This window comes from Lontra canadensis, unplaced genomic scaffold (genome assembly GCF_010015895.1).
Source record: "Lontra canadensis isolate GAN:19392208 unplaced genomic scaffold, GSC_riverotter_1.0 scaffold87, whole genome shotgun sequence".
NCBI lineage: Eukaryota > Metazoa > Chordata > Mammalia > Carnivora > Mustelidae > Lontra > Lontra canadensis.
In genome coordinates this window covers 8,608,773-8,620,570 of record NW_022631081.1, presented here as the reverse complement: position 1 = coordinate 8,620,570, position 11,798 = coordinate 8,608,773, and the positions used below count along the sequence as shown (strand labels likewise).

Genomic DNA, 11,798 nt, shown 5'->3' with positions numbered 1-11,798 from the left:
GTGTCTGCAGTTGACACCCAGGCACAGAGAAGTAGGCAGCCTAGTGCTGTCAGCTATAAATGCTCTCCTGACCTCCCTCTACAGAGCTGCCTAGAGGGCTGGATGGGGAGGAAGGTCTGGGGATCTCAGATGAGGGGACCTGGGCCAGAAGTGCTCCCTGCTCTGTGCACAGGCCTCTTGGGGCCGGAGGAGAGTGTGACATAGATGGGGAAGGGGTTTTTGTCTCATTTCCCTATCTGTCTGTGTCAGTGTGAGCATCAGCACTGCTGTCCCACACCTGACAGTAATAGTCAGCCTCGTCCTCAGCATGGACCCCGCTGATGGTCAGGGTGGCCGTGTTCCCCGAGTTGGAGCCTGAGAACCGGTCAGGGATCCCTGAGGGTCGGTTGCTATTCCAATAGATAATATTGATGGGGGCCTTTCCTGGCTTCTGCTGGTACCAGTATGCATATTTACCCCCAATGTTGTTTCCCCCACATGTGATCGTGGCCGTCTGTCCCAGGTTCACCGATAGTGAGGGTGGTTGAGTCAGCACATACGAGGCCATGGATCCTGCAAGAGAGAAGATGAGAGGTAGGTTGCAGCCAGAGTATCATCCCCTGGACACTACCACCCCTGGTTTAAATCCCAGTGATTCTCTAGATAATTCCCACCCTGATGTCCTCTTTGTTCTGGGGCCCCTGCGCCGGCCTTGTGGATAGAACCTTTGAACAAATGAGAACCATTCCTCCCCTTTCCCTGGGCAGTTGCAGCCTTTTTGTGGTCAGATGGAGCCAATGACAACAGTAGGAAGAGATTACACCCCACTAGCCCCTCATCCCAAAGGACGGTCTTGAGATCTTGCCACCCAGTGGCAGTCCACTGCTGAGCTCAAAGTCAGGTCAGGAGTGTCCCAGAACCAGGGGATAAGGGGGTGTGTGCCTGGTCTCAGCACCTGTGCAGTGAGCCAGGAATCCAAGGAGGAGAGGGGTCCAGGCCATGGTGCAGGTCCCTTGATTTTGCTCCCTGAAGCTCAAGGCTGGGCAGGGTTCCTCCCAGTCCCCTCTTATCCCCTTGCTGGAGACACCTGCTGGTTAAGCAAATGAGCCAGAGCTCAAGGACTGCTGCTGAGGAGCTTTGTGGTTTTAGAAATGGGCTCAGCTACTAACAAAACACACACACACACACACACACACACACACACGGAAATGGGCTCAGCTCCAAGGGACTCAGAGATTGGAGGGTAGCTCCTGCAAACCCATCCTCAGTCCAGGTGATTCTCTTTCACCCTGTGTTCCCATAGTCTGGGGTCCAAACTCTATCCTTCTCCATGCCCTGACCTGGCTCTTGGGGAGGCATGGTCACAACTGAGCTGTGAGGTGGAGTCTGTCTGCATTTTCTGAAACCATCATAGAATGTTTCCTCTGTAGGTACTAGAGGTTCATAGGTCAGTGTGTGTCCTACTTCTGGTTTATATTGTGAGCATCAAAATAGGAAAAAATTCCTCCCTTGCCAGGTGCACATGGATTTTTAGGGAGCCACTGATGTGCTGTAGGAGTCCGTGCCTAGAGAGAGCTCCTGGGGCAGGTCATAGATGCTGTACCTCAATATCCCCAGGATGTCCTGGTCAGGGTGTCCATGTCAGGGACAAACGCAGTGCTTGAGCAAGGATTGACAGGGACTGAGTGTAGCGCTAATGGGGTGGGGTGGAGTGTCATGAAGTCCTGGACGTGTGCTAGAACCAGAGACAAATTTCACAGGATAAAGTTGAGAGATTCTGAGTCAGAATTTTATATCAGAGCATAGGTGATGATAGTGTAGTAAACCTATACCTTTACTTTCTGGTCTCAGGTCCTGGTAAGCAATCCTCTCCCAGTCAGAATCCCTGAGGCCTTTCCAGGTGATCTCTGCTGCCCCCTAGTGGCCGCTCCACACTGGCAGCAGGAAGTGCAGGGAAATCTTTTGTCCAGGTGGAGATTCATGACCCAGTGCTCACATCCTGATTACCCTTGATCCATGCACTGCTGGCATGCATCCTCCAGGGGAGGATTTGCTTGTCTCTGTGGGGCTCCTGCCAGCATCAATACTAGGTATAAGGTGTCAGATTACCCATGAAAATAGGAAGAGGCTCATGTGAAGAGGAGGCAGGACCCATCTGAGGTATCAGGCCTCATGTCTCTGGGGTGGTGGTAGTCATGGATGTCATTTGGGGCTGAACACCAGGAGATACAGGACTCAGGGACTGTCTCATTTGATCTTTCTGCTGGACCACCACATAGTCTGATTTTAGCTCCTGCTCCAAGGACAGAGACCAGTAGGACACTCAACCAACAAAATCTTATTCAGACCCAACTTTTTCTTGTGCGAATAAGACAAAAGTATTTCTTGGGTTCCTGCCTTGGGCAGAGCAGCACTGGGGATACAGTTGCTTTGGTGAGACAGTACACCTTCACCAACCCCATCTACCTGCATCTTGTCTTCTATAATCACTGAGAAGCCCCACTATTTCTCAATTCTGTCTAGGTCAGCATTGACCTTGTGGCCCAGAGCTAGCCCACAGATGTATCATTCTTCTGGGGATCTTTCTGGGAAGTTTTGTCTGTGAATGAAAGAAACTGACTAGATTTATGAATGCTCTTTCTCTTGTCCCCATGAGTGATAGCTGGAGCTGCAGCAGCCATCCTGAGGTCTGTTGTCAACAACAAGACAAAATGAAGTCTCCATTGTCACAATGGTGCGAGACACACTGAGAGGATTTGGGACCTCAGGGAATTGGCTGTACCTGGAGAACGACCATCTGACTTCAGACTTACTTCTGTCTGCCAGAAAACAGCTGCTCAAATGTTCATGCTTCCAACTGATATGGGCGTACATTGCATTAAAACTTCTGGTCCAGTGGGGATAATAACTAATACAAATCAATCCTTTATTTCAATAATAGGAGAACCTGGACAGTGTTGGGATTGTGCAGAGAATGAAATGACATCAGACAGAATGACCAGCCTGTCGTGTGTGGGGAGAGGCTGGAGGAAGCTTCTCTGCCAAGGGGACTGTGTGGCTGCTGTCAGGATGGGATAAAGGGACAAGAACAGAAGTGTGCTTGGAGTCTGTCCCTGTGGGGAAGAGTCTGGTTTTTGAGAGGATGTGGGGACAGTGAGGACCTTTGGTGTCTATGATTCTATGCCAGTTGAATTCCAAGACGATATGTTCCCATAAAAGACTATACAGTCCAAAAGGCTGTAATGTGCTGGTGCACACTATGGAATATGTGGTTCTACACATTCTACAGTGTGGAATTCACTGGTTCTACCATGCTCCTACAGCATTTGAAACAGCTGGATGGAATGATGGACTATTGGCCTCTTACAGACTTTTTTATTGTCCATTCGCATGTAACACCTTGTGGGACTGTGGCAAGATTTGGCAGGAGGTGATATTTTCACTAAATATGTGTCCTATACAACGATGCTGTTTCTCCCATAGCCAGCATTGATGGGTCCAGGAATGAAGAGGTAGAATTGGGAATGCCCATACTCACTGACATTCCAAGTGACCCACTGCAAAATTTTCACCCCTTGTACTATTAATATACACTTTGCTGCCCTAGAAGTCTTAGCTCTAAAGGAGAATTGCTTCCATCCCTAAACACCACAATGATCTGTTCAGTGGAAACTTGAGACTTTGCCTTGTCACTTTGAGCTTGTCTTGTCTGCATGGATGTCTCTCTGTCCTTCCAGCCTGATCTTTCATCCGCAGCAAGTCCCCTAGACAAGAAAAATGACAGCCTCATCCTGCCTCCTGCACAGGCACCCCTGATCCACACGGTACAGAGGCTGCCTGGAGGGCTGTGGTGGGAGAGAGGTCTGGGGATCTCAGATCGGGCCCTGGGCCAGACCTCTGTTCTTTGTCTACAGTCCTCCAAGGGCTGATGGAGAGTGTGACACAGATAGGAAAGGGGTTTGTGTCTCACAATCCTGTCTGCCTCTGTCACTGTGAGCATTACTGTTGTTACACACCTGGCAGTAATAATCAGCCTTGTCCTTGACTCTGGTCCTGCTGGGGTTTTAGGTGGCTGTGTCTTCCAAGTTGGAGTCTTAGCATCAGAGAATCCCTGCGAAGCACTTGTTATTGTCATCTATGACCAGCCAGAGTCCTGTCCTGGCTTCTGCTGGTACCACTGTACACTGAAGATTTCTATACCATCTCCCTGACAGGTGATCATGGATATCCGGACCAGGGTCACTGAGCACAGGGTAGCTGAGTCAGCACCAGGTCGGCCTTTTTGGAGCCTGGCCATTGGGCTGATTTGGGCCCTTGTAGAGCTACAGACAGCACCTGATTCAGGAAAAGGTAGTCATGTTGCCTCAGCATCTACCCCTCCTTTTTCATGTCCTCTCTGCTTCCCCCAGCTGCACTCTTGTCCCATTCTCAGCATGTCATCAGAATAGAAAACTCTTGCATCCTGACATTTTTTCATCATGGTGCATATGGGAACTTACTTGTTATACATTCACAGGCTGTTGGAGATTCATCACAACTTCTACTCTATTTCCACGTGGTGATTCTGTCTCTATGACAGTGCCCATTCCACAGCAGACCAGCATCTTGCATCGTCAATACTTTGATTCCTTTCATTTTTTTCATCCCTGTCTCATGTAAACTTGTGAAAAGTGCCAGAAACCATCCCTGACAGAGGGGCTCACTTCAAGTTCTGTGTCTCTGTGAGTCCCCAAGGTCATACTGGTGCACAGTGTTTGATCTCTGGAGACTGGATAGTCAGTGGTCCTTCCTTGGAACTGAGTTCTGTCACTGAATCAAGGACAGCTCAGGGACCAGAGTTGTGGTCTGAGGCTGTGGGAATCACATCACTCTGGAGACAGTCTCACAAAGAGGCTGCAGACCTTCCTTTCAGGGACCTCTGAGTCCTGAGCCCTACCTCCCGTCCCCCCAAGACACTCATGAGCAAGGTAGTTGCAGCCCCAGATCTGAATCTGACTGGAGTGAGGCAGGAAATGCAGAAGGTGAGGGGTCACGGTGTCTTGGATGTGTCCAGCACAGAAGGGTCAGCTGCCTGGGATCTCAGGTGGAGAATGAAGGGAGGTGCTCCGTGTGTGAGGACTCCTGTCAGTGTCCTGGGTAAAAATGTGTATCTGACCCTCAGAATAAGGTCCCTGCAATCTGAGGAGATAGGTTGTAATATCCTGATAGCCTCTGAGTCCTGAACCCTGGATTCCTGTTGACCCCCAGGCCCAATGTCCCCTTGAGGTTCCCCATGGGCAGCCCCAGCCTCTGTCCTGCTGCTCCTGATGCAGCTCTGCTGCCCCCTGCTGGTGGAGGAGGACTCAGACCATGGCCTTCCCTCCTGCGGGTCACCCCAGAGCACCTGTCACCTGAGAAGGGGTGTGCACCAGAGTTTCCAGGCTCCCACAGGCAGCTGTCCCCACTGTCCTGCCCAGAACAGCACAGAAGGTCAGAAACATGGTGCAGGAGGTAGGACAGGTGCGATTCCTATACTTGTCCCAGGGTTGAAATGTGCTGGATAGTCTGCTGTCTTCTTTCAGAAAGGAGAGTGCAGGGTGCAGTGTAGTGCATTTGGAAAGGGTCAGTGTCCAGACAATCCTGTGTGATGTCCCACAGCCACCAGGTTCCTGGGTATGTAGGAATCAGGACCGGTGCTTCCTGCATCTCTGTGTAGTTGGGTTTTCCATCCCCGGGTGATGCCTCTGCTGCTAAATTCAGTTGAGCAGGCAGATCTTTATCTTACTCTTTAGTGATCCTGTATTTACTGCTATTATTGTCGTTCCAGGCCTCATCTCCTGGAGCCCGGTGTGGGAGGATCTGTAAAGTAGCCTATTCTGTGGTTTTGTGGAACTGGGAATCTGCTAATTCTGACTTGGATCCATTTGCTGATGATGCAGGTCACAGGGCAGAGAAAACTTTTCCTTGGATCCCACAGAGGAAGACAGGAGACTCCAACTCCACAGTCAGCTGGCTGAGATCACGTGGAGTCTCTCTAATTAGTAAGACTCTTACAATGTTATGTATCATCGGATGTGAAAAAAAAAAAAAAAACAGCGTTTCTTCCTTGGGTTTAAGCTTCCGCATTCACAGCCACTGCAGCTAATGACTAGAGAGACTAGCTTCCCAGGAAAAGAGAAGTGGGAGTGAGTCCAGGAGTGGAGTTCCGGTGTGCTGGATTCAGACCCTGGGCTCTTTGGGGCAAAGCTTGACCAGTGCAGGCAGGAGGCTAAGGCCAGGCCTGGGCACAGGGCTTGCATCCCAGGACTCACTGACATCCCCAAACTGGCTGGTCTCCAAAGGAGCCCCCTCAACCTGTGCATGGTTAGAGTCAGTGGGGTCGTGTCCCAGGTTAGGGCTGGAAACTCTGTGAGGATGGTGGAGGCCGTTTGGCTGTGCTGCGGCCTGGTCTGTGGCCTGTTGGCTCTGCTCTGTATTATTGCTTTCTCTTCTCTCTCTGAGTAGTTGGGAAGGATGGGGTCTCATGGCCACACTACTGGGGACAGCTGATTAGTATATGGGACCATCGGTTCTGCAGCTTCAGGAGCCTGTGGGACTCATTCTGAAGGGCCCCACCCCTGCAGCATCCCCTGGGCTGAGCTCAGGGCCAGGGTCATGGGCAGAGTCCTCTGGGGCCTGAGCTTGTGTCAGTGCTTGGGGCAGGACCTGCGGGTGTGAGGAGGGGGAAAGAGGAAGGAGGGGGCATCTTTTAAGGGTCCAGGCCATGGTCAGAACCTCATATTTCTGCCTAGTTGGTCTGCTACTTAGCCTGGCCGCCCCAAACCTCTCTCATGCCCTTCCTGGTCCCCATGAGAATGCTCCTTTTCAGGCTGCTGGAGAGAATCTCTGCTTCTGTGTGGGCTTCATGGATCTGTTCATGTGGAGAGGTGCTCACCTCTGGGCTCCACAGGGGAACTCTTGTCACTGTGTGTTTGAAAATCTTGAAGGCTCAAGTGAGAAGGGACATTTGAGGCCATTTTTGTTAGCTATTCTCATGCTAAATGCCCTGTGAATATTTCCTCTTTTCTTTTGTGTGTAAACTACAGTCCAGAAAATGTTCCATCCTCATTATTTCTCCAGCTCAATTCATCTTCCTAGAGTTTGTATCTGCTCCCTGAGAATGTTTCATGTCCCACATTGTGGAGCAGAATTGGTGGGAATGTTCCTGAAAGTTTGCTTACGTTTTAGTGTCATTTCATATACTGTGGGGTTCTTTTTTTTTTTTTTTAAAGATTCTATTCACTGTGATCCCATGCTTCCCGTCATTAGACTGTGGAACTTTTCTCATTAGAACATGTGTTCATCATTCTGTCATCAATGTGATGGAAGATTCTGTCGCAAGGGAGAGTTCCCGCACTGTGCAGGGACAGACCCAATTGAGAAAGGTTTTCAGTGACTGAATTTAGTGAAGTTGGGGTGGGATGGGGAGGCATGAAGAAGACCTGTGCTAGAGATAGAGGCAAAATCTACAGGAGACAGATGAGAGACAATGAGACAGAATTTACATCAGTGTCTATTATACTGTGTTCTCAAAAGGAAATGGTAGTAATAATCATGTGGATAATGTGACATGTCTGGGGACAATGGTTGGCTTTCTTGTCCATCCAATTTTGATCTTATTCAGTGGGCTCTATAGCAAAGGGCCATGCTGTAAGGTGGGTGTTTATTTATAAGATGGTTGTTTATTCATGGGTTAATCACTTTGGATTTAATTTTTATTACAACTCACGTCTCCTAGAGTTTGGCATGGGAGGACTTTGAACTCCCCTGTCTGTGGTTTGGTGAATTGGGAATCAGCTAATTCAGACTTGGATATAATTGCACATGATATAGCTCAGAGAGCATCTGAAAACTTTTTCTTGTGTACCCACAGAGGCAGACAGGAGAATCCAACACCAAGATTAGCTCACCGAGACCCCACTGCATTTGCCTAATTAATTAAACTCATCAATATTTTGTATCATTTAATTTGAAAACAAGTGTTTCTCACACCAGTATAAGCTTCCTTAATTCACAGCAGGTAAAGTGATTGCCCCGAGGGGCTAGTTTCCCAGGAAAACAGAGGCAATTGAGATGAGTCCAGGAATGGAGCTCAGGTGTACTGGATTCAGACCCTGGGCTCTTTGGGGCAGAGCTGGACCAGGGTGGGAGGAAGGGAGTATGACTGCCCTGCTCTTGTTGTGGAGAGTGTGTCCTGAGTCACTCTGACACCTTCTGGCAGGGACTCAAATTATGGGGCATTATCTGGGTGTTTCATAATGACTGTCATAGTGTAGTTGTGTGTCTACAACACAACTGGGGTAAACAGGAGTATATGGACTCAGGAGATCCCCTAGGATACCTGGGACTGTGATGACAGTTATAAGTTCAGCACAATCCAATTCAGCAGGTCTGATATTGGACCCATCTTCCAAAGTGAAGGTTTGGTCATGGAGGGCATCATGAGTAGATCAGATATTTGCTGAGAGAAGGGGAATAGGGAGTGGGCAATGAAGAAGGTAATTCTAGACTCCATATTGACCGCAGGGTAGTGGTAGAAACAAATAGGATAAAAGTAATGACATGTATAGGTTTGGTTATATTTTAATCATATGGTTCTGTTCTAATCCCCTGTTTCATCCCTTTATCATCTAACATCACAGATGCTAACAATAGTTAGCTTTACATCTCATTATTGAAGTTATAGATTATCAAAAGGCAGGGACAAACATAAAGATCACTAGTGGACAATGATATACTTTTATCCTCTTGTGGGAAAAGGGTGAGCATGTTGACATTTTATCATGTGAGGTGGAGACATGGTTGCCAACACTCTCTTTATTTGGAGACTGTGGTGCGTGGGAATGTGGGTGGATTTTATGTGGATGAGGGCTCATCTGTGGTGTCTTAAGTGTCACACTATTGACAGGCTGAGCTGTATTTCACAGAATTGCTGTCTGTCCATGTATCTGGATGGATGTAAAGAGAGATTCTTGCAGGATTTAGAGGGTAGAAGTGAGGAAGGGCCTATTCTGTGTCTCACTCCTGTGGTGGTTTTGTTCCTTGTGGCCACTTTGTAGGCAGTGGCAACTGCCCCATTATCCCCATTTACCATCAAGAAGGATGTGACTCTCCAACTATCCGTCAGAACTCAGAACACCTAGTGTATCTGGATATTTTTTCAGTGTATAAAAATATAAGGAATAAACTGATCTGTCTGGAGATTGGATGAGTACGTTGGTGATTTGGGTGAGAAAGCCCAGCTCTGTGGGTACACGGTGGTCTCCTCAAGTCCCTGAGGACCCTGTCAGGGATTTCGCCCTCCACCATTGATTCCTGGAAGCAGACTCTGAGGAGGAGAAGTGCATGTACAGGAAATCTGGAATGAGTTAGGGAGCTCAGCTCGGGTGGAAGGAGAAGGGGCCTGCAGTGAGATATCAGGTGAGGCCTCCTTCGTCACATGCCTCCATCTCAAGCTGCGACCATTCAGGACATCTGAATCTGAGGCAGGGCCTAGGGGGCTGGCGTGAGGTGATCATTTACCTGAATCTCTCTGAGAAGGGTCATAACCCGGGGAGGCAGATTTCTGAAGCAAAAGTACTTCCCAGTGAGGAGCCACTCTGTGAGCTGTCAGGGGTTCCAGGTAGTAGTGGGTGGGTGTGTGAGCCAGAGGAGGGGATGTGGATGACCCCTCTGTCTACTGTACCCAACCTCTGCACTCAGGTGGCTCCCATTGATGGCATCAGGTTTTTAGGAGCTCAGCTTCTCTGGGAAATTTGGACTCTAATCCTGGTCCGTTGTGTGACGAGTGGCCCATAGCACAAGGAAAATGCAGAGATAATGAGCACTGGAAAAAAGGCTCTCTGACTTTCCTCCACTGAAGCCCTCTGGCCCACATGCACACACAGGCCCATAGAGCAGGGTAGCCTGGTGCAGTCGGATGAATGGTCTCCTGACCCAGTGGGTGCAGGACTGCCTGAGAGCAGAGTGCGGGAGAAGCTCTGGGGTCCTGGGCCAGACCAGCTCAGTGCTTTTCCATGGTCCTTCTGGGGCTGGAGGAGAGTGCAACATAGTCGGGGACGTGGATTTTCTCACTTCCCCATCTGCCTGTGTGTCACTGTGAGCATTACCACTGCTGTCATAGGACTGACAATAGTAGTCAGCCTCATCCTCATCTCGAGTCCCGCTGATGGTCAGGATGGCTGTGTTTCCTGATTTAGAGCCTGAGAACTTGTCAGAAATCCCTGACAGTCGCTCATTATTTTTATTAATCACAAGCACAGGAGCTTGTCTTGGATTCTGCTGGTACCAATATGCGTATCTTTTTTCCCACTACATCTCCAGAGCAGGTGATTGTAGCTGTCTGTCCCTGGGTCATCGACAGAGAGGGCCGCTGGTTCAGCCCAATGGAGGCCACGGAACCTGAAAAGACAGGAGAGGAGGGGTTGGTGTGAGGTCCAGGGACTCATTCCCAAGGACCTAATATAGAGTCAGTGTTGGTGCTGAGCTCAGAGTTTGGGGCAGGCCCAGCTCAGGTCCCATGAAGGGTGAGCTTGTGTGCAGGGCTTGGGGGCACACTTGTGCAGAGAGTGATGATGGGGAGCAGGAAAAGAGTCCAGGCCATGGTGGAGATGCCCAGAGCTCTGCCTCCAGAGACATCACAGCAGGGCAGGCTCACCCAGGCTCCTCTTATTCCCTCCAGGCCCATGGGGCAGTGATTGCCAGTATTTATGCAAATATATTTCCTCCATGCTCTCTGACTGGATTATTCACTTGTGAGATCAGAATAGGTGACAGAGGAGGAAGCCAGGAGCCCCTGTCTTCCTATATGGAGCTTTCTGTTGAGAAAATCAGCCTTCGTTTTCAACATCTGGCTTCAATAGTGAAATTCCTGGGATCTGACCTTTTGACTCTGTCTGAAACCTCTGTGCCTGAGGTCTATGCTGGTCTGGCTCAGGGCCTTGCAGGATCCTGCACAGGGGGTTAGCTGGCCCTCTGAGCATGCAGACAATCCCTGATTCAGGATCGGTGCTCCTGTAGCCTCATTACCCACCTCTTCCTGCCTCAGATCTCCTGTCTGGCCCCCACTGCACTCTGGTCCCTGCTTGGCATGTCATCACATTGGGAAACTCTCTCATTCTGAGGTTCGTGCCTCTCTTTCTACCTGGGAGTTGACTTTTTAACCTACCAGCAGCTGTTGGAGATTCCTCACAATGTTTCATGTATTGACAGGCTGTTTTCATCCCTGTGACAGCCCTCACCCCGCAAGAGAGCAGAAATTGGCCACCATAATTTTTTTCATCATTGTTTCATGTAAACATGTAAAGGGGATGACAAATTTTTGGAAGCTTCCTAGTCTTTATGTGGGTCTTCGATGTCACACAATCCCACCTGGCATGGGATTACTGCTGATTACTAATTGGCAGTTAGTAATTGGCACTAATGGAATCATTTGACCCTTTTAATCAACCCTTTGTAGTTGTCACTCCCTCTTTGATCGGTTATCATCTCAGCACAAGAGGGATTACTCTTTATCTGCCTTCCTTTTCCATTCCCTCCCATTGTTTTCACTCTTTGTCCATCTGTCTGTCTGTCCATGCCTACTGGGTTATTTTCTTCCAAGTCATTTACAACAGAAGGTCCCAGGTGGGCTTGGAGGTAGGATGATTTACTGTGTGGGTTTGGATATTATCTGGGCTTGAGACAGTGTCCCTGCAGGAAGCAGATCCTGTCATTGCACAAGGACATCTTGTGGACCAGCGCTATGGCCTGAGAAGGGAGCATCCATTTCTCTCTGGAGACAGTCTCCCAAGGAGGTTGCT

At 49.3% G+C, this 11,798-nt stretch overlaps 1 gene segment (V, D, J or C); it reads right to left on the bottom strand.

The window, feature by feature from the left end:
* Positions 1 to 232: 232 nt before the first annotated feature.
* LOC116882731 lies at positions 233 to 1,052 on the bottom strand. The segment is given in 2 exon segments: positions 233 to 552; positions 935 to 1,052. Coding segments are annotated over 2 exon segments (366 nt in total).
* Positions 1,053 to 11,798: the final 10,746 nt, after the last annotated feature.